This window comes from Podarcis cretensis (assembly GCF_951804945.1).
Source record: "Podarcis cretensis genome assembly, chromosome: 14".
Lineage (NCBI taxonomy): Eukaryota > Metazoa > Chordata > Lepidosauria > Squamata > Lacertidae > Podarcis > Podarcis cretensis.
The window spans coordinates 55,456,555-55,478,424 of record NC_137183.1 but is presented as its reverse complement, the minus strand read 5'-3'; the positions used below and the strand labels follow the sequence as shown (position 1 = coordinate 55,478,424).

The 21,870-nt window shown below is 54.1% G+C and overlaps 1 protein-coding gene across 6 annotated transcripts in view; it reads left to right on the top strand.

Moving 5' to 3' along the window:
- KATNIP (katanin interacting protein) overlaps positions 1 to 21,451 on the top strand; it is a 32,349-nt gene extending 10,898 nt beyond the window's left edge. For 5 of the 6 annotated variants that reach the window (XM_079952265.1, XM_079952261.1, XM_079952262.1 and 2 more), the window contains exons 10-27: positions 1,772 to 1,881; positions 3,006 to 3,078; positions 3,402 to 3,614; positions 5,115 to 5,255; positions 7,234 to 8,056; positions 10,240 to 10,980; positions 11,765 to 11,973; positions 12,293 to 12,368; positions 12,707 to 12,884; positions 13,799 to 13,964; positions 14,193 to 14,350; positions 14,453 to 14,517; positions 14,834 to 14,944; positions 15,521 to 15,660; positions 16,651 to 16,752; positions 18,366 to 18,526; positions 20,076 to 20,164; positions 20,611 to 21,451. In XM_079952265.1, coding sequence (XP_079808391.1) covers positions 1,772 to 1,881; positions 3,006 to 3,078; positions 3,402 to 3,614; positions 5,115 to 5,255; positions 7,234 to 8,056; positions 10,240 to 10,980; positions 11,765 to 11,973; positions 12,293 to 12,368; positions 12,707 to 12,884; positions 13,799 to 13,964; positions 14,193 to 14,350; positions 14,453 to 14,517; positions 14,834 to 14,944; positions 15,521 to 15,660; positions 16,651 to 16,752; positions 18,366 to 18,526; positions 20,076 to 20,164; positions 20,611 to 20,669 — 3,615 coding nt within the window. In that variant the 3' untranslated portion in view covers positions 20,670 to 21,451. The remainder of the gene's footprint in view (positions 1 to 1,771; positions 1,882 to 3,005; positions 3,079 to 3,401; positions 3,615 to 5,114; positions 5,256 to 7,233; positions 8,057 to 10,239; positions 10,981 to 11,764; positions 11,974 to 12,292; positions 12,369 to 12,706; positions 12,885 to 13,798; positions 13,965 to 14,192; positions 14,351 to 14,452; positions 14,518 to 14,833; positions 14,945 to 15,520; positions 15,661 to 16,650; positions 16,753 to 18,365; positions 18,527 to 20,075; positions 20,165 to 20,610) is intronic. The other variant, XM_079952266.1, reaches the window with a different exon arrangement.
- Positions 21,452 to 21,870: the final 419 nt, after the last annotated feature.

Sequence of the window (21,870 nt, the reverse complement as noted above, 5' to 3'; positions counted from 1 at the left end):
AAGGAGAGGCCACCACCTCCCAAGGGAGACTCTTCCACAGTCAAACAGCTCTCACTGCCAGGAAGTTTTTCTGATGTTTAGTCGGAATCTCCTTTCTTGCAACTTGAAGCCATTGCCTCAAGTCCTGCCCACAAAAGCAGGAGACAACAAGCATGTTCCCTCTTCCATGTGATAGCCCTTACAATATTTGAAGATGGCTATCATATCTCCTCTCAGCCTCCTCTTTTCCAGGCTAAACCTACACAGCTCCTTCACCTGTTCCTCATCAGGCTTGGTTCCCAGACCCTTGGCCATTTTAGTTGCCCTCCTCTGCACACCTTCCAGCTTGTCAACTTCCTTCTTAAATTATGGTGCCCAAAATTGGACACAGTATTCCAGGTGTGGTCTGACCAAGGCAGAATAGAGTGGGACTATGACTTCCCTTGATCTAGCCTTCTATTGATGCAGCCTAGAATTGCATCAGCTTCTCTTGCTGCTGCATTACGCTGTGGACTCATGTTAAGCTTTTGATCCACCAAGACCCCTAGATCCTTTTCACACGTACTGCTAGTAATCCAGGTGTCCCCATCTTTTATTTGCGCATCTGCTTCTTCCTGCCTAAGTGTAGAACCTTACCTTTGTCCCTATTGAAATTCATTTTGTTGACTTGCGCCCAGTTCTCCAATCTGTTAAGGTCATTTTGAGTTCAGATTCTGTCTTCTGTGGCATTGTCTGTTTGGTAACATCTGCAGACATTTGATGAGCATCCCCTCTTGCAAGCCTGAGCTCATTCCTGGCTGCTTGTGTACACTCCTTGTTTGTGATTTCCCCTTTCTTCCATTTCTTGTACATCCCCTTCTTACATCTCAACTCCTCTGTAAAACGTGCCTCTCACTTTTCTTTGTGGCTGTGATTGTCTGCCTTTGTGCCTTCAGTATTTTATCTTTGAGAAACTCCCATCCATCTTGGACTCTCTTCTCTTTGAGTATTTCTTCTTCTTTCTCTTTTTTTTAAAAAAGATTTTATTAAAGTTTTTTCATAATACAGTAAGATAAAATAAACTAAATAAAAACAAAAACAGAGAAAGAGAAAAGGAAACAAACAAAAAAAAGAAAAAAGAGAACAGAAAAAAGAAGAAAAAGAAATGTCCAGGAAAATCTGGACGTATGGCAACCCTAGTGTAGAGACAACTGAAATCAAGATATAGGGCAGATCCCATGGTGGTGGAGGAGGAACCACCTGGCAGCCAGGTGTCCTTTAACCACCTGGAGTTCTCTTCAGGGCCAGCCCTACCAGCAAGTGCAGTGAAGCAGTTGCCTGAGGTTGCAGTTGCTGGGTGGCAGAGAGCAGTGTTGCAGGAGGGAGTTTGCCCCTCTATCCTTGAGCTAGTCTCTGCCCTCCAGTGTGGTGGAGAGCGGCTGCCCTGTTGCCATTGTTGAAGAAGGGTTCAGCGCCCATTCAGCTGGCTCCTGTCTGCTATCTTGGGAGGGAGGGAGGGCCACATTGTCCTTAACCTCAGGCAGCCCACAAGAGGGAGGAAGCGCCACATTTCGACTGCCAGGCTCCTGGGTGATCCGTACATGAAGGGAGTGTCCCCCTGAGCCCTCTAAAGATGAACAGCGGGGCACATGTGACTGCCAAGTGACTGCCTTACCTTTGGTTACCAAAGTGCCCTGGAAATGCATGGCCAGGTTGTCGTCCTAGATGCTTCGGCCTAAGCTTGTTCTGGAGCTCCCAGAGGGGGTGTTGGCAACCCCGTGACCTGTTGTGTTTGCGTTTCCCCCTCTCGCAGCTGCCGTCGCCTTTGCCACCTGCGTCCACAACAAATGAGCCTCCTCAAAAGCTGCAGGAGGGAAGCGTCGTCTCCACGGCCATGGAGAGGATTGGACACCTAGGAAACAGGTGGCTGTGTGGGTTTATTTTGAATCCTTTTCCAGGGGCAATTCGGAGCCAAGCGGGAGGAGGGGGTTTGGTATGTGCAAGTAAGCAACCAGGTCCAAGTGGATTCCGAGCACAATTCAAAGTGTTGGTGCTGACCTTTAAAGCCCTAAACGGCCTCGGTCCAGTATACCTGAAGGAGCGTCTCCACCCCCATCATTCTGCCCGGACGCTGAGGTCCAGCTCCGAGGGCCTTCTGGCGGTTCCCTCATTGCGAGAAGCAAAGCTACAGGGAACCAGGCAGAGGGCCTTCTCGGTAGTGGCGCCCACCCTGTGGAACGCCCTTCCAGCAGATGTCAAAGCGATAAACAACTACCTGACATTCAGAAGACATCTTAAGGCAGCCCTGTTCAGGGAAGTTTTTAACGTGTGATTTTACTGTATTTTTGGTTTTTATGGAAGCCGCCCAGAGTGGCTGGGAAGGCCCAGCCAGATGGGCGGGATATAAATAATAAATACGAAATACGAAATCCCCATGCCTTCCCCTGTCTCTGCTGGGTTCCCTTATCATCCTGTCCATGTTGAAGAAGCCCTGGCTCACGAGGTGATGGCATTGGTGCCATTGTGAGGGCCTCATCCAGGATGTGTAGACCGGTGGGGCGGGCAGAGGTTGCAGTCCATTGTGGGGCCAATTCTGAGGTTGGAGGTGAGGTGCTGGGGCCATTGGCTCTCCTCCCCCAATGCCTGGCAAGAGAGGGGTGTCTGGGGACTGGGCTCAGCACACTGGCGATGGTTGCACATGGAAGTGTCTGGGCCAGAATGCCTGCAAGTGGGGAACACGGTGTCATACCCGAGGGGGACACATTCCTATCTGCTCCTAAACAAAAATTATCCTGGAACAGACCTGGAGTTTCAGGCCAGTTTGCTAACTCTTGAGAGCATTTCCAATCTTTGGCAAGGTAGCCCAGATCTTGCCCACCCTCAGCCCAGTCAGCAGAGCTGCAGCTCATTCTCCAGGTGGTCCAGGTCTTTGCCAGAAGGGTCAGGCTGTGCAGCGATCAGGGCAGGAGCTGAGTTGGGCCTTCAGTTGTCCATCTCGGGACTTCCTGCCAGAGTCCGGCCTGTGACTGTTCTGCTCCCTATTTCAGGCAACAGAAGAAGCTTCTGAAAGTGCTGCAAGAGATTGAGAGCCAGTCTTCCTGCCGCAGCTCCCCAGTGCTGGTAGGGAAGGAGGCTTTTATGAGTGGCAGAAGCCACAGCTGTGGAACTGAGTCATCCTCTTCCCCAGGCCCTGTAGAAATCAGTAGTGGAAGTGAAATGACCTCAGGTGGGATGAAGGCCCCAGAAGCTCTAGGCAGATGGGCCATGCCAGGGTTGGGATGACAGGCTCAATAACAGATCCCTTGGCATGGCTGCGAGATTTGCTCTGTGCATGGCATAGGGCAGAGGAGCCATGTGGCAGGGCCCTTTGCCCTCGCCTTCCTGCTGCTCCCCTTGGGGCATCAGCGTCTGTGGTGGCGGCCGCTCAGTTTTCACCCTCCTAGGGCCAGCTGGAATTGGAGAGGGAGGTCCGGGATGCCATCTACATCACTGTGGAGATCCTCTCCAACTGGGGCAACGCCACCAGGGTGGGCCTGACGGAAGTGGAGTTCTTTGATCTGCACCACGCCAAAGTGTTTGTGTCTCCTCACGACGTGGACATCCGGCACGCCGACATGCCAGGAGAGCTGGGCTGCCTGGTCAACAGGAACTCCAAGGTAGGCTCTGCCTGCAGGATCCAGGGCTCACCTGCCTTTCCAGGGTGGTGCACTGCCCCTCTTCCATTTCAGCAAGTGCCCTGTGGGGGGTTTCAAACAGCACCTGCCTCCGGGGGTTCTCCTGGTTCAACTCCTCAGGACAGAGAGTGTGCCATGCAGCCTATCTCAGCCCCCTCCTCAGAAACACCAGACTTGTTCTGATCTCATGCACAGCTTCCTTGCTTTTGCCCCTGGGTGGCCTGTGATCCACGCGATGGTCACCTCCAGGCTTGATTATTGTAACTCACTCTACGTGGGGCTACCCTTGAGACTGACCCAGAAACTCCAGCATGTGCAGAATGCCGCGGTGAGACTCCTTAGAGGATCCTTGCCGCAAGATCACATTCACCCGGTTCTATACCAACTATACTGGCTCCCGGTGGAGTACAGAGTTGGGTTTAAGTGCTGGTTTTAACCTTTAAAGCCCTATACGGCCTAGGACCCTCGTACATACGGGACTGCCTCTCCTAGTATGTCCCACAGAGAACCATACGGTCTTCAAATAAAAAAATCTTGGAGATCCTGGGCCACAGGGAGGTGAGGCTGGCCTCGGCCAGAGCCAGGGCTTTTTCGGCCATGGCCCCGATCTGGTGGAACGCTCTGTCACAAGAGACCAGGGCCCTGCGGGACTTGACATCTTTCTGCAGGGCCTGCAAGACAGAGCTGTTCCACCAGGCCTTTGGCCAGGGCACAGCCTGACCCCCTCCCTCCTTCTGTAATCCTCATAGAACTCTAACCCAATGGTTGCCATTAATTTGATTCTGAATTGCTCAGCTTGTTGCAAGGAGTGGCTAGGATGAGCCTCCATAGGTGAGGCTGTGGCTGCTCTTTGAGGCCTGGCCGGGGGGGGGGCGAGTAGCACCAGCTTTGCTGCATTCCATGCCAGGGCCCTCTTACCCATGAAGGTCAAAGTGCGCAGGTGGGGGGAGCAGGATCTAAAGGAGCTGGCAGGCAAGGACAAGCAAGTTGAAGAGGCCTCTGTTTGTTTGAGAAACAGGCAGGCGTCTTTCATCACTTGAAGCACGGATATTTCTTTAAGGCTTTAAAAACATTTAAATCTGTACTGTTCTGTGCCCGACAACTCAGTCTGCTTGAGAAAAGTTTGCCGTCTAGAAGAGAGGTGATCAGAAATGCTCGTCGCTCTTGAAGGTCCCGCCTGCTAATCTGCAAGTCGGTGTCCTGTTGGGATCCTGGCAAGCTGCAAAGCTGATTTACTTTGATTAGAACAAGCCCCCCCCCCCCCCCGCGCGGGTTTGACCCAGGCAGCGGCTCTCTGGAGCTGCTGGGAGGCTGCCGCTCGCTCTCCCCGAGGCAAGCCTGGCTTCCCCCAGGAGCAGGTGGGCATGCGGCCCTTGCCCTCCTCTGGCCTCCCCTTCTGCTCTCCAAGCTGCAGCAGCAGCAACAGCTGGGCTCCTTCCTTCCCAGCCATCTGCTGCGAGGGTTTGCTTCCGTGTCTCCTAGGTCAGCAGAGAGCGCTTCCCCTGGACGTGCCTCTTCCAGCCTCCAGTGCAGCTGTACTTCGTGGTCCGAAATCCCAGCTTGTCTGATGACTTTGGTCTATCCCGGATCAGGATTTGGAATTACAGCAGCCCTGTGCCCAGTGTAAGTGATGACCGTGGTCGTGGGCACCTCGGGGTGCGGCATGTGCTGTTCTCAGCTGTCATTAGCCTTGGAGAGAGGGGAGGGGAGGGGTGCTGTTTTTGACACTGCTTCCATTCTAAGCTGCAGAAATGCTTGGATGACGCCTTCAAAACAGGACTTGCCCTTGAGGCTGTATCGTGAGAATTTCCAAACAACAAAAAGAGCCTGCAGAGTTTTGGACAGTCCTTTCCCATTTTGAATTGGCTTTTGGGCATGATCAGAAAGAAAGAGAGAAGTTACTGGGATATCATGCAGTAGAAAAAAACCCTTGGGAGCTGCTGCTGCTGTTGTTGTTGTTGCTGCTGCCGCCGCCAAGTGGGGCCTGCAACAGACAGTTGCGGTATGGAGTGCTCCTGGTCAGGGTTCTAGCCTACCTGCCCTGCCTCCTCTCAGGACACTCCATTTCTTAGGCACATGGTTTTTCTTTCCCTCCTCGAATAGGCAGACATTGTTCTGTGATCTCTCCACAGGCTGAGTCCTCAATGGGCCGCTTTTTCAGCCTTTTTGCCCCATTCAGTTTCTTCTCGTACTCAATATTTTTTTCCTAAACCTTGACGATCCTGCTGGTCTTTGGTTGTACACTAAGCCTCCGTTTGCAACGCTGCTGGCAAATGTGGTGCACAGCCAAAACCACCCCCCACAGCAGATGGCAACCGCTTCATGGTTCTGGAAATTCGCTGTGAGAATTGTTCAGAGAGCCTGCTGGGATGATTTGTTCAGAATGGCTCCAGGTACTGAGCGAAAGAGGATTTTCTATTCTGGATTATAGATGAGCTAAGCCTTATCCTCCATGACTCATTCTCATCTGTGCTGTCAGAGAGGCAGTACTCATATGGCAGCACAAATAGAAGGGAAATGGGGAAGCCGAGAGCAAAGAGGGAGGCCTCATACGGCTTCTAAAGCAGATCAGAAGCAACCCCCCTTTCCCCTGGGAAATAGGCGGCAGGGGGGAACTTTGCTTGCTGGTCTTCTTGGGGCTCAGGTGCTTGCCTGCCTGCCTCTGTCGGCCACGCCAGCTGGGGCTGATGACATTTGGAATGCAGCAACCTCAAGAGGGCAGCGGGTGCCCCATCATCCCTGCACCGAATTGTGTTTTAGCACCACAAGAACAAGCCGCAGCAACTTTGTGCTCTCATTCTCCCTCTGCACTTCTGACGTGGCACATGGAGAAGTTCAGAGCTTTTGCTTGCCTTTTACATTAACAGCCGTTTAGTGTGTTATCTGAACCCAGACACTGGGGCTGACTTTGATGTATTAAAGCAAACCAACTTCTATCCATAAGCTTTAGTTTATGGCTTGGGCAACACGCTAAACTGCAGCTAATCTAGAGTGGAAGGGGAACTCCCTCTTCCTTCCCCACAGCCCCATCTGGAGGCCGGTGGGAGCACATGACTCTGAGGCTGGCACAGGCTCGCTCTTGTAACACGAAACCGGGGTCAGCAAACTTTTTCAGCAGGGGGCTGCTCCACTGTCCCTCAGACCTTGTGAGGGGGCCAAACTATGTTTGGGGGGTGGGGAATAAACGAATTCCTATGCCCCACAAATAACCCAGAGGTGCATTTTAAATTAAAGGACACATTCTACTCATGTAAAAACACGCTGATTCCCGGACCGTCTGCGGGCCAGATTTAGAAGGCAATTGGGCTGGATCCGGCCCTGGGCCTTTGTTTGCCTACCCATGCACTAAACCATGGTTTAGTGTTACGCCTGAACACAACCAATTCCTCAACGCCTACAGGTTTAATTGTGAGGAAGATACCGGCACCCCTTCACATGTGTCAGAGCTGAAGTGCGTCGCATATGTTTTTAGCTTGCTGCTGACTGTCTCTCTTCACATCTTATGAATTGGGCTCCTTTGGGAAGGCATGAAATGAAAACCACTGACTTTTGCTTGGCTCCCAGACCCAGGTCCTCCTTTTGTTTTTCTGTGTGTTTTCAGGATCTTGACATTGGAGCAAGAAGTATCATTGTCTATGTGGATGGAAACCTTGTATTTGCTGGTGAACTGCAAAAGGGCTGTGGAAACGAGGGTGCCGATGGCAGCAGCTGCACCACCATTGAGCTCCCAGAAAGTTGCTCCGTTCCTGGGAAGGGGAGGGAAGGAAGGGGCTGGGCAGACTGGAGCCACGAGCCAGGCAGGGGGCTATTGAATCTGAAGCCTCCCTTGGGGGGAAATTGCTCCGAGGAAAAGGACAGCTCTCTTGGCCTGGTTAAGTTGAAGCAAGATCTCCAAGAAGCGCCTGGCTCACTTTCCAGGGGGAATGTCCATAGCCCCCTCTCGCCAGAGACCATGGAGCCCGCTCATTCCGACGACGATCTTTCTCTGAGTGAACAAATGGAAAAACTCTCTGGAAGGAAACTGTCTCAGCTGCCTGGCGTAGAACCCCCCTGCATCTTGCCTGCTTCCCAGGCCAAAGAAAAGAGCCGGGTCTGCTCACCTAAGCAAAACCCATTCCCCTGGCTTGAATCGCAGCGAGCTCAGCTGCCCGCCGAGACCATCGGGAGGGGCTGCCTAGGAACAAGCGACAGGAGCCCCCACCCCTGCCCAGATGATCTAGAGAGATCCCACCTTGAATCTGTGGAGGGGAAGCTGCTGGTAGGCACCAGGAAAGAGTCGGCCACCGGCTTGGACTTCCTGAGTCCCCTGCCCAGCAAGTGCAACTATGCGGCCGACCTGCTGCTTCCTGGGCGAAGCCTGGGAGGCCACGGAAGGGAAGAGTTTGGCCATGCCATCTTCAAGGAGGAAGCTCCACCGGACACAGGTAAGAACTGATCCCCAGCCACCTTCCCTTAGGTGTCCGCTCGGGTCATCTGGTTTTCTGGGGGACCTTCTTAGACAGCGAGCACTTGCCTGCTGGCCACAGAGGGGAAGTGTGGGGTGGTGCCCCCATCCACAACTTCTTCCTTGGGCACAACTGACCCGCACAGTCTCCTTGGGATGCCTTGAAGGAGAGGCTGTTTATAATCACACAGTGAGCAGTGGAGGTGGAAGTGGCAGTTGTGGGAAGTGACTCCCTTGGCAGCTGAAGGAAATCCCCCTCCCCTCGCAATTTCCCCACCCTTCAGCTGCACTCGCTAACTGCCGGGCCTAGAGAGCCTGCACATTGTCTTCCTGGTGGAGGTGGGGACTATTCAGACCCTTGCAGCTTGGCAACTGCGGTGGATGGAGAAGTTGCCGCAGGAGTGCTGCTTCTCGGAGGTGCTCTGCCAGGCATGGAATGCCGCCATGGATCCTGGGGCTGGGGGTGGATGGGCCTCCCTCCCTCCCTCCCTCCCTTGCCTGGGTGGTTCTGGGCTCTGGTTGGCCATGCTGTGATGCTTGAAGCTCTGTCTACTCTTGCAGTCTGGTTCTCAGTGGGCAGCCCCACCTGGCTGTTCTGGGCTGCCCTTAGGTGGGTCTCATTGGGAGCTGGTGCCTTTGTTGCTAGACTAAATAGCACTTCTTTGGGGGGGGGCAAGAGGGCGGTAGAAAGATGCTCAGCCACTAAAGCTGCAGTATATACTGTACACGTTTACTTGGGAGTAAGATCTACTGAGCACGGAGGGGGGGACTTGCCTCTGAGAAAACATACGGTATATGCAATTGTTCATTGCTAGAGCTCTGGAGCAGCGCAGAAGAAAAGAGCTCAGGTGCAGGGAGAGATTCATCTCTTTGCTGCCTGTGTTTTTTCAGGGCCAGGTTGGTTTCCCCAGGCCAGGTGCTCAAACTGCCTGCCTTCCTTCTTTTCCTAACTTCAGGAGTTTGTCTCCTGCCATGGGCTGTCCTTTCATCTTCTAAGAAGCAGCCCTTTCTATATCCTGCTTGGGGCTGTGCTGGGGAGCTTGCAGGATGGGGCTCAGCTCTGAGTCACATGGCATTTCTCAGGAGGGAGCAGCAGTCTGTGAAGTATGTAAGAGCAATTTGTAACCGGAGGTCTTAAACCCGCCCCCACCGCTTGATTTTCTCTGCTTAAATCCTAATTGTTTTGTTCAGGGATGTATTTTATCTGAAACAGATCTTTTAATAAGATTCTGTTCTCTTGTAAGGAATTGAGACCCACAGGTCCTGGGCACATCCCGTCAGCAGATGTGGGGATGTGGCCATACGAGAACAAATTGACGTCTCTGCCTGGCTTGTATCAGTGGCATGTAAAGCTTACATTATTGGATTTCCTGCCTTTTTGCTACATCTCTTAAAACCTCATTTCACAACAAAGCCGTGTGCCAACTGTGTCATGCGTCAGGGACGTCTTGGCTTGAGCCGAGTCACGCGCGGACTCTTCTTCCCAGGGATGGTGTGGGTCCAGCACTCAGAAATGTTGTAAAAAGTGACAGCTCTGAGCATCCTCTAAACTGGGATAGAGAGCCTGTCGCCCTCCAGGTGTGACTGGAGCCCATCTCCCAGCAGCCAGCATGCACAGTGGTCAGGGAGGGATTGTAGTTGGTGAAAGAACACACATCATGTGCAGAAACACTCCAGCAGCACCTTGAGGCCAGAATGGGAGAAAACTCCCACCTGACATTCTGCAGAGCCCCAGCCAGTCCAAGGGGCCAGTTTTCAGGTGGATGGGCCTGGCTCAGCGTAAGGCAGGTTCCTGCGTTCCTTCCAGCTCCATCTAGAGGACGATAGGTTCCCCTGATTTAAGCTGTACAGCTTACTTGCCATGAAGCTCAAGCTTGAGAACCGTTACTCCATTTTGATATCTGGTTTCCAAACGCTTTGGAGAGTCTTAGTTGTAGGAGTCCAGCTCCGTCTGGCTCAGAGCCACCCTCTCCTTTGGGGTCTCCCTCATCTAAGGGTGTGTGAGCACAGAGGCAGACCTTTCCACGGGGCTCTTCCGCAGCAGGACTGTGTTGCTAGACCCTCTTGCTGGGCTTTGGGGGCACCCCCCTCGCTGCCTCTGCAGGAGGGTTCAGCCAAGCCAAGCAGGCACCAGAGGCGCTCTCTGTTTCTCCCTCCTTCCAGGTGAGGCTCTGCTGGCGAAGGGCAACGCCACACGGCCTTCCCGGGGAAAGTGGGGCAGTTCCCAGGAGCAAGTTCTGCAGGAGTCCTGGAACTCTCTGCTGAAGTTCAACCACTTGCACCACGGTCGAATCTCCAACATGGACTTCCAAGGGGACATTTTTGACGAGTTTCTCCACCAGCAGAAAATCAGCCGGCAAGGAGAGCAGAAGCTGCGGGCGAAGGAGAGCGGGCAGGGGCTGCCCAGGCGCCAGGAAGGGGAGGGCTGCTTGGACCTGGAGGAGGGGGGCGACTTCAAAATCCCAGTCCTGCCTTTTGGGCAGCGCTTGAGAATCGACATCCGCTCCACCTGGGGGGACAGGCACTACGTGGGCCTTAACGGGCTGGAGCTCTTCAGCTCCAAAGGGGAGCCCATCCAGATTGCCAAAATCACAGCCAACCCCCCCGATATCAACATCTTGCCCTCCTACGGCCAAGATCCGCGAGTGGCCAGCAATTTGCTGGACGGGGTGAACCGGACTCAGGACGACATGCACCTCTGGCTGGCTCCCTTCACCCCTGGGAAATCCCACTGCATCTTCCTGGACTTTGCCAAGGCGTGCCAGGTGGCCATGATCCGCATCTGGAATTACAACAAGTCTCGCATCCACTCCTTCCGGGGCGCAAAGGACGTCACCATGCTGCTGGACGAGCAGTGCATCTTCAGAGGGGAGATTGCCAAGGCTTCTGGGACCCTGGCTGGAGGTGCGGGGGGGGGGGGAGGCTTTTAAGTTTCTGCTTCTAATGATGCCTTGCAGAGAAAGCAAGAGGAGCTGGCTCCCAGTCCTGCTCACCCGCCCAGCCCCTTCCCTCAGCTGATACTTGCCTTGGACCAGGAAGTGCTTAGTTCTGGGAAGAGAGAGGGCCAGGGGAAGGGAGGGCCAGGCTGCATGCCCTTCTCCCGAATGCTGGGCTTGGCCTTAGCTGCAAGGCAAAGAAGAGAGGAGAGGGGGGAAGGCCAGAGTTTCCCCTGCCCCACCCCCCTTTTTGAAACTGATTTATTTTGGTCTGATTTTAACTTTATTTTGTGCTTTTATCCTGAATTTCATGTTGTGAACCACCATGAGATCTTTGGATGAAGGAGCGGTATATAAATCTAATAAATACTAGCAATAACTTGAAAGCAGGCTGTTCCTGCCTGTGCTCAGCCCTTCTGCCCTTCTGGAGAGGTGCCCCAGCCAGATCTCACCTCTCATATCCTTTTGTCCCTTTGCTTTTGTTTCTTGCTGAGGGTTTAAACAGCCCCAAACCCATCACCAGCCTCAGAAGCAGCACTTCTTTTCAGGGGGTGCCCCAGGGTGCGCAGTCCCGGCACAGGAACCATTATGAAGCGCCACTACAGCCTCTCCTGGGCTGGATGTTGTGGGGCTGGAGGGGCAGGGAGCAGTGTCTGTGACCTTCCTGTTGGCTTGCAGAAGGAGGGGGCGGTTTTAGCGCTTGGGCTGCTGACCTGAGTTGTGTCGTCACCTTAGAGTTGACAATGTTTCAGCTCCAGAGCAGTTTGGAGACACCATCCTGTTCACCACGGATGACGACATCCTGGAGGCCATCTTCTGTTACGACGAGTCCTACGACGAGGAGGCAGAAGGCACCTGCAGCCTGAGGTACGAGGAAGAGCTGAAGAGGCCGAGAACTGCGGATGGGGAGGGGGACGAGAGACCCTTCACGCAGGCGGGCTCACGGACGGAAGACAGACAGGTAAAGTTGCCTGTCATGAAAAGGCTGGTGATTTTTATCTAGAAGATAAAATTCAGGCGATAAACTGATCTCTAACCCAAGCAGGGAACTTGGGCTGGGAAGGAGCTTTCTGCTATGGTTCTTGGCACCCCTCCTGGGGAGGGGGCTGGAAAAACTGGCCTCCTGCTGCAGAGAAAGAGGGGACATGGGCCGGGATGTGGTGGGTCTGTGCCCTGCAAGTTCCTCCCCAAAGAGCTCCTGCCATAGGGGAACAGGCGGCCTTTGCTTCTCTTGAACACTAGAGAACAATAAGCATTGCTCTAACCTGTTTCCGTTTTAGGGCTGGATGCAGACGGCTGTGCCAGATTCTGTCCCCGAGATGGTGACCAAGGAACCAGGTGTCTATACTGGGAAGTGTAAGTCTGACTCTCCACACATGGCTCCTGCTACCTTCTCTCAAGGGTTCCAACGTTTTTGCTGCCATGCTCCGCAGAATGGTGTCCCTTTGTCCCCAGCCTCGCCTCTGGCTTATCCCCCTCCTCACTCTGGGGGGGGGGGCTTTTAGTGCCCTCTGTCCTCAGCTTTCCTTCTTCCAGGAGGCACCTCAAGCAGACCATCAATGCCCCTGGACCCTTTATTTAGGGCTGTGCATATGTGGCCTTGGCAGTTGCTGCAGCTGCAGCAGCTCCAACTCCGGGCCTCTTCTTTACAGACCTTTCTCCTGGTGGCTCACTGCCTGTCTGCCTTTGTTTAGGCCTTCTGCTGAATTTCACCGCTTCTTGGGGAGACGCTCACTACCTTGGACTGACAGGGCTGGAAGTGGTAGGAAAGGAGGGCCAAGCCACCCCCCTTTCTCTGGATCAGCTCTCTGCCTCTCCACAGGACCTGAACGAACTTGCAGAGTACACAGATGACTGCAGGACCTTAGATAAGTGAGTATCTCTGCAGGCTGCCAGGACAGGAGAGAAAACGGGTGTGGGTCACTGTCTCTTCCTCTGTGGGGTGCTTCTGGGAGGGGCTCCTGGGGTCCAAGAGAAGTGTCATGGACACATGGCTTTCCCTAAGGAAGCCTCTCGGGCAAGGCTGGAGGCGGGGAGCATGCTGCAGAAGACTGCACTGTGCCTTGGGCACATTATTTAAAACATTCCTGCCCTGGCCCATCTAATTGTCACACAAATGGTTCAGGCTGAGCAACAGAGCTGGTGGGTCTTGAGACTGGGGCAGGGCTGCAAAGTGTAACCATGGAAGGGACTCCCCAAGTAAATTCTGGGTTGATGGTGAGGGGCTGGTTCTGATCTTTGTGCGGTAAGGAAGGCCTTTTTGTGGCGGCGGCTGGACACTTGTGGTCTTCCTGGAGACAGGAGAGATGCCGTGGGCCTCCTCCGTGGCCCAGGAATAGCAAACACCCTTTTCAAAGGCTGAAAAGCTCAGCCAACTCTTGTGAGTTTGCAAATTGGGGAAAAACAAACCACCACAGGGAGGAGGAGGTGGTGTGGTGTGTTTTCAATTGTAATTATAGCATGCTTAGGAGCCAACAGATGGCAAGTGAAGCTGGCCAAATTGAAATTGAAATTTGGGCAAAAACCAGACTCGAGAGATTTGCCAAAAATAAGAAGAACCCTCTGGAGCGAGCTTCTCTCTGCCATCGCCATTTTGGGTTCCTCCCCCCCCCCTTAACATTTTTATGCAGAGCAGTCCTCTGTCTTCCTCGTAAATAAAGTAAGAAAAGTGATGACTTCTTCTTATATTATTAGTATTATTTGTACCTGTCCCAGCCACTCTCAGCGATTTGACACTTACTCAAAATATTGTACCAATTTCTCTCAACTTTCCCCCCTTCTCCCAGATTAATTGATGGGATTAACATTACTATGGAAGATGAGCACATGTGGCTCATTCCGTTCAGCCCCGGAGAAGCTCACGTGGTCACCATCCATTTCACGCGGGCGGAGAGCGTTGCTGGGCTTCGCATCTGGAACTATAATAAATCTCCCGAGGACACCTACAGAGGGGTGAGTGGAAGTCCTGGGCAAGCTCCCAGAATGCACCACGCTTCCCCTGGATGTGGCCACATGCAGCAGAAGGAGGTCCTCTGTGGGCCAGTGGTCACCCTGGGCACCTTGAGAGCATCCTGTGGGCAAAGGGGCGCCTTCCCACCCCCCTCCTCGCACTCCTTGCCCTGGCCAGGCAGCCTCCTCCGCAGGAGCCTGACTGCTTTCCCTGCTTTTTCTTTTCCACAGGCAAAGGTGGTCCACGTCTCCCTGGACGGCTGCTGCATCTCCCCTCCAGGAGGCTTCCTCATTCGCAAAGGACCCGGCAACTGCCACTTTGACTTTGCTCAAGAAATCCTCTTTGTGGACTACCTGAAGGGTCCCCCAGTCATGCCAGCCTGTGAACGGTGAGAGAGGGGTGCCCTCTGGGGCTCTGCGCCTACTGGCCTGTGCATTTAGGAAGTCTCTCTGCCCTCCGGTCCCTGACTTATGTGCTTATCTTTGGGCAGAACGGAAGCGGTGAAGGCAGAACAAGCCAGCATGGACTACGAGGCTCCCCTGATGCCCTGCGGCTGTATCCTTCTCTGTCCGGCCTGCCTGGCCCCCAGGCCCTGCCTGGCCCTCTGCCTCCAGGCCCTGTGAACTGGTTTGACTGCTGTGGGAGGGGGAGGAGACCCTGGCATGGCATAAACGGCCTTGGGATTTCTTTTGAAACGAAACCAGGCGTGTTTGCATTCCTTTAATCATCATCACCATCTGTACTGTTTTGTGGTGTATCGTTTTGTATTTTGCCGTTTGAACTGTGTTTTCTTTGTCCCCTGCTGTGGGAGGCGAAGGCCCAAGAGATGGGAGGCAAACATTTACAATATTTCCTCAACGTCCTCCGCCAGTCATTTTCCAGTTCCAGCTTCTTACAAGTTGGGGTGATCCGTATTACATCGGTTTGAATGGGCTGGAGCTGTATAATGAACGCGGAGAGAAGATTATCCTCAGTGAGAACAGTATCCTTTTCAAGGAACAGCTGGAATCTGGCAAAAGCTGCACTCTAGAGGAGCCCCCACAAATGAAACACCTTCTGGGGGGGGGGATGGAGGCGGGCATTCAGCTGGAATTAGAGTCATGGGGAGCTGAGCATGTGCAAATGGGAGTTTTGTGCAAGCAGCTCTCCCCCTACTCCCCTGCCTGATGTGCCCCAATTCTTCAACTCCACCAATATTGGCCAGAGGTGCAATATGTCCTAATTTAATTCCAGTTGAGAGTGGGCGGGGGGGGCAAGTTTCTCAAATGACCAGCGATGGCCCTCTGGCCAGGATTTGGCTGGCCTCCTTCTGGGTGGCAACAGCTGGCAGTCCCCATTTTGGCCACTAGCTATTTGCCACGTTTGCTCCCTTGTGGAAAGAAGCTTTCCTGAGGTTGCAGCCTGGCATTAAATCTCCCTTGCACTGGGTGGGGCTCTCATCCAAGGGAGCAAGGTTAAGATCTGGTGGGCAGCCTGTGCCTTTTCCTGGGGAGGCCGGCTTGTAACACGTTTGCGCAGCAGACAGCTCGGACGTTGTGCTTGACAAAGCGCCCTTCAGACATTGCGGCTTTCCCAGACAGCGTCAACATATTGGAAGGCGTCTGTGGAGACGTCCGAACGCCAGACAAGCTCATCGATGGCGTGAACGACACGACCGACGGGAGGCACACGTGGCTTGCGCCCATTCTGCCTGGCTTGGTAGGCCTCCTTTGCATATTCTGCCCGGGCTCCTTTCGCATCAGTGCCGTGTGATGCCTCGTGCAGCCAGGCACATACCTCCGCAAGCCCTTTCTAAAGTAATCAGCAGCTGTCTTTGTAGCTCTGGGCATGTCAAAGCCCTGGAGTGGGAGCTCAGCCCCAGGCTGTCCCCTGCATCCTGAGTTTAGCAGCAAAGGATCTCTGTCGCTGCCTGCAAAGCTGATTCGCCAGAAGTCAGAATAGGGGATCGGGCTTCCCACCGGTGCTAAGAAGCAGGCAGGGGTGCCAGGAAAGAGCCTGCAGAGAGTGACCCGCTAAAGGACCCCACCCTCCGAAGAGGAGGAGCTGGCCAGGGAGTTGCTGTTGTGATTAGGGCTGGGCAATTTCTGGTTTTCAACATTGTGAAAACCAGCTAAACATTGCGATTATACTGATATATCACAGAATGTCTGAAAAATAAGGAGGGGGCTATGTAGAGGCCTTGGCTGTCTTCACAGTTTTTCCTGCGTTGTGATTTTTGGCAGCACCTGCTCTTGGGATTCGCTGCCCCCTGAAGGAGGAGGCAAGAGCAAAGTTACCAGGGGCTGCAGGACTCAAGAGAAGCCTGGGCTGGCTTCACAGTTTCCCCTACATGGTGATTTTTGCATAGTACACACACACATGCCAAGATTCACAATATATTGCCAGGTCAAAAATTATGAAACCGATATCATGATATGGACTTAAAACCCGTTTTGGATTATCTATTGCCCAGCCCTAGTTGTGATGGAGCCGCGAGCTTTGGGCTTGGCAACCCTTTCTGTCTCTCATAACAGGATGCTAAGAAGAGGTTATGCAGGCATCTCACAACTCCTTTTATTCTTTACAAATTATCCGGAATTTGGTTTCCTGGATGAGCAAGAAATATATTGGCTCTGTGTCTTTCTTCATGTTGGTTACATGAATTCTGTCTAATTTGCGCCTCTGTGTTGTTGCTTCCTATGGCGGCAGGTGAATCGGGTCTATGTCATCTTTGACTCGCCTACGACAGTCTCCATGATTAAGCTGTGGAATTATGCAAAAACTCCCCAGAGAGGAGTCAAAGAATTTGGAGTAAGTGATGGCGCCCCAGAGCAGCTTATGAATCCTCTTCTTGTCTCTTTGAGGGCCTTGTGTCCCATTACCACCATATATTTACAGGACCGTCTCTCCTGGTCTGCCCCACAGAGGACCTTGAGGTCCATGAATAACCATAGTTTAGAGGTCCCGGGCCCTAAGGAAGTCAGACTATCCTCCACCAGGGCCAGGGCCTTCTCAGTGATGGCTCCGACCTGGTGGAATGCTCTGTCCCATGAGACCAGGGCCCTGCAGGATTTAACTTCCTTCTGCAGGGCCTGTAAGACAGAGCTATTCCACCTGGCCTTTAATTTGAATTCAGCCTGATCTTTTATTTCCCTTCTCTTCCCTCTCCCTCCCCTTTTATGAAGATTACCCGCTCTGGGACCCCACAGCTAATTCTCCCCTGACCTCCTCGCTGGCCCAAGTAGGACTAATTCCACCAGCTAGCCCTCGGGATTATCTAATGCTTATTGGATGGATTTCCCCCAAATTGATTTTTGAACTTTGAATTTTATTGTTTTTCATGTTTTTATACTGTATTTTATGCTGCTTCTATACTGTATTACAATTAAGTGTTTTAAATTTGTTGTTAGCTGCCCTGAGCCCGGTTTTCTGAACCGGGAAGGGCGGGGTGTGAATAAAAATTTATTATTTATTATGCCCCCCAACTGGATCAAACTGGCCCTCTCAGGCCAGCCTTGGCATTGCTGGGCAGAAGGGTCTCCCATGGCAGAACCTCCTTGCAGAATGAGCTGCTTTTGTTTTTAGACTGTTTTCATTTATCTTATGAGATTATGGCTTGTCGTTTTTTAACAAGTTGTTGGACGGATGGGACATAATTAATGTCTTTATTTTTGGGGAGGGGAGGCTCTCCTCCTGTGAGCTGGTGGAGCTGTCCTTCCGCAGAGATTCAGACTTTTGGTCTTGCCGCTCACAGACACGGACTGCTGCAGCCCATCCCCAACTTGGTGCCCTCCCACAGTTCATAGACTCATAGATTTGTAGGATTGGGAGGGAGCCTGAGGGTCATCTAGCCCCACCCCCTGCAATGCAAAGCGCTCGTGACAGGTGCTTCTTCAAAGCACCCAAGGAAGGAGAGTCCTGGACTGCAGCTCCCTTTCCCCCTTGCTGGTTGGGATGATGGGAGTTGAAGCCCCACAGCTTTGGGAGAATTTAGCAAGTGGAGGAAGCCTGGTCTCCTGTGCTTGGTCGCAGCTCTTCAGGACCCTCAGGCAGGCGAGGGGCTCTCTCCTCACCAGAGAGGGACTGAACTCCAGGCCTGTCTGCTCAGGGGCTCCTGAGCAAAAAGCTCGGCCTTCTCTGAGACTAGGATTACTTGGAAACTGCCCTGTAAGAGGCAGCGGAGACCATGAGAGTTCAGAGCTGGGTTTGAGGCTCAGCCTGTTGCTGGCTGGCTGGCAGGCCAGGCCTTGGGGCTGGGTGCTCAGCTACCTGCTCATCTCCCTGCCCTGGAAGCCCCTCCTTCAGGCCACCTGGGACCTTGACCCTCAGGTGGTGATGTGGGAGCAGATAGGGGGGACCCTTCAGTCTTTCCCACTTGTCAGACTGGGCTCTTCCCTTCTCCTACTCCTCCTCTTCCTGCCCAGCTCCTTGTTGATGACCTGCTTGTCTATAACGGGATTCTGGACATGGTGAGCCACCTGGTCCACGGCATCCTCCCGACCTGTGACCCCGTCGTCCCCCATCACACTGTTCTCTTCACGGACAACGAGAAGATCTGCTGCCAGGAGAAGAACTCCGTCATCAGGTAAGCCAGCCTGCCTGCCTGCGTAGCGCCTGGCATGGAAAGCTCTTGGCCAGCTTTGCGCCCAAGTCAGACACCTTCGCTTGGGCACCTTGAAACAGCTCCCCTTGGATCTGAGGGCACCTTTCTCAGGGGCGGCAGCATCCCCATCATCTCTCTTCACGGGTCCCACACATGGACCCCTGAGAAAGGACCTGTCTCTCCATCTTTGAGCAACAGCTGTCATCGCCTTTGTTTTCAACTAGTTCCACACCCCAAAGGCTTGAAAGGACCCACAATCAGTGGCTTCTTGCCTGTAAAAGAGTCAGCGCTTTGTGTCCAGGGAACTGTCCCGTCCCCCCTGCCGCCTTTGCCACCCTCTGGTTGATTCACTGTTCTGACCCACTTCCTTCCTGCCTGTGGGCAGCCTAAAAGCTCAGCAGGGCTGCAGTCGAGGGATTTCTCTCTGGGCGGATATAATAAGAAAGCAAAACCCTCTGACATAAAGGCCAGATGAAAGCAAACAACAAGGAATAATCTAATTTGACAAGCATGTTCTGGAGAGGGTTTCTCACTGAGCATCTCTGGGGCCAGATAATCCTCTGATGCAGGAGCGGAAAGGCTGTCGAAAGCCATGGCCAGCGGCAGCAAGAGGGAGGGGCCCCAAAGCCATCTGTCTCTGGAAGCAGGCTTGTGCCCGACCACAGTGGCGCCACTTCCACCAGCCCCAAATCATGTTCCGGTTCCTCGGTCAGAATTACCCAAGGCCGGTGTCTGTGCACGTGCGGAGGCACAAGGGGAGAAGGGGGGGCTGCTGGCAAACAGAGGGGCATCTCTGCATGTGATCTCTAGGGCAGGGCAGGGCAGGGGGGACCTGGGGGACTAAGAGCAAAGCCCGCACATCATCCCTCCCAGAACTGGCTGGGAAAGAGAGGTCTTGCCTTCCCTTGCTGGCAGCTTCCACTCTTTCCCTTTCTCCACCCCCACCAGCTTTGCGCTTGCTGGGATGATCAGGGTGGGGTGGGGTAGGGAGGGCAGAGGACAGAGAAGGGCCTCTCCTCTTCTCTGGCCAACAGCGGCAAAAGAGAGATCAGGAAGCTCCCCACATACTTCTTAGAGCAGGGGCCAAATGAGGCGTGTGCTTGCTTTTTCTTTACTACATAGCAAGTTGCTGGGGTCTCTCTCTCTCTCTCCCTCTCCCTCTCCCTCTCTCTCTCTCTGGTTCCTTCTGCAGCTACCCTTTAGTAAAGAAGAAGGCCCGTCCCCTGATCCACGGCTGAAAGGTGGCCAACGGGCAGATTCACTACACCTGCCCCCCACTCAGCTGCTGGACTTCTAGGGGAGCCCCTTGAACTTCAGAACTTCAGAAGAGCCTGCTAGATCAGGCCGGGGGGGGGGGACACAGCTAGTCCAGCACCCCATTCTGTCTCCCCGTGCCAACTAGAAGCCCACAAGCACAAGAGCAACTCTCTCCTCCTGCGGTTTCTGGGAGCTGACCTCCAGAAGCCTTGCTCCTGAGGGCCGTTGCAAGCCCACTCCTCTCTTTCTCCTCCTTTTTCTTTCGGTCTGACAGCAATTACATAGAAGACCAGGACGTGCGGATGATGAATGAAAACCAGATCATTTCCTATTCGAAGAAGAAGCAGGTGCCTGCAGACCCAGGTGGGCTCCTCTTCTGGGGCTCCTCGGACGAGGGAGGGCGGCCCGGGGGGGGGGGGGTCTTTCCAGGGAGCCAGAGGCCACGCTCCCCAGGCGCTCAGGGGGTTGGACTCGATGGCCCTTGTGGTCTCTTCCAACTCTATGATTCTATGATTCCCCTGGCCTCGGGAGAGGGCCCTCTGCAGGCTCTCAGCCCAGATCTCTGGGGAAAGGCAGGTGCTGCTTCTCGATGGGGGGGGGGGCTCTTAAGCCCCACGCAGCAACAGCAGCACATGGGCCCCAACAAAGCAGCCCCCTGAGGGCTCTTTCTGCAGAAAAAAGGTTGCTGGCTGGCTGACCCCTCTGGTCCAGATTGGTCGGCCTCTGGGGCTGAGGCCCTTGAGGTCTCCTTGCCTGCAGAGGCAGTGTCGCATCTGAAAGCCCTCTCTCTCCCCTTCTCCCTCTCCCAGCACTTCGCCCTAAAACGTGCATCCAGGACAAAGGATTGCTGCGGAGGATGAGGCAGTGACGCGAGGAAGACATGGAGCTAGCCTTGGGCTGCTACTCCCCCCACCGCCCCACAGAGAGGGGGCACCGCCTAACCCCCAGGACTGCTTTTCTCAGCTGCAGCTGCATTAAATCTATTCCCTGAAGCCCCTGTGTGCTTCAGCCAGGAGAGGCTTTGGCAGGGTGACTGCTGCAGAGAGAGGCCTGGCCAAGGCTCCCGGTGGCTCCCAGGCAGAGGAGCTGCCACAGGCCCCAATTCAGGTGCCGGGGGGGGGGGGGAGTGAATGACCAATGTGAAGGAGGGGACAGCTGGCAGCCAAGGGGACCCCTCTGCCCCCACCCAGATCCTCTGCACTGCTTCTGACACCTGCAGTCCGTCTTGCCACAGGTAGGACACAGGGGGCAAAGTGGTCAGAGCAATGCCTTCTGCCCCCAACTCCCAGGCTTCCAGGCTTCCCAAGCTCTCTGGAAAAGGAGGCGAAGCGGGGGCCCCCCAAAGAGGGCCCAGGAGGAGAGAGTGCCAATCCATAGCGGCAAGAAGCTCAAGAGGTCAAAAAGCTGCTATGCAGCCCCCCTGTTTCTAACGCTGGGCTGGCCAGGAGCTGCAGCCACCTTGGCCCCCTCCCCAGCCAGACGGGAGGGGGGGTGTCCCTGGAGCTGAAGGGGGCTCAGCAGCACAATTCACCATGTCACAGATCAGGTTGCCTCCATCTGTTCCTCTTTGGGGCCACGGATCCTCTCCCCTCCCCTCCCCTCGCCCCCCTTCCTGCGATGCTGTTTTGTTATTACATGGTTGCCTTATGAGCCTGGCTTTCTGGTGGAGTCTGTGGGGTTGTTTTTAGCAAGCTGGGCGGTGGGCTTGGATGGTCAAAGGGGGCAGAGGTGGGGGGCTGGCTCTGTCCACTCACATGGCAACAAACAGAAGCCGTTCCCCCTCCTGTTTTGTGAGGACAGGTCCTAGGGGTCTATTATGGGCTGGGGAGAGACTGTGGGGGAGCTGGAAAGCAAAGATAACTGGTGCAGCCTCCTGAGGGCACCCAACCCTCCATCGTGGGGCCGTGGCAACTTTTTGCAGCCGGTTGGTTCTTCAAGTAGCTCCCTCTGCCTCCTGCAGTGCCAATGGGAGGGGGCACAGAGCCTGGCCAAGGTGGGAGGGCAGCCTTCCTGGAGGCTCAGCTGCCCTGGTGGCCATTTTTGCCCAGGGGGGGGGGGTCTAGGCTAGA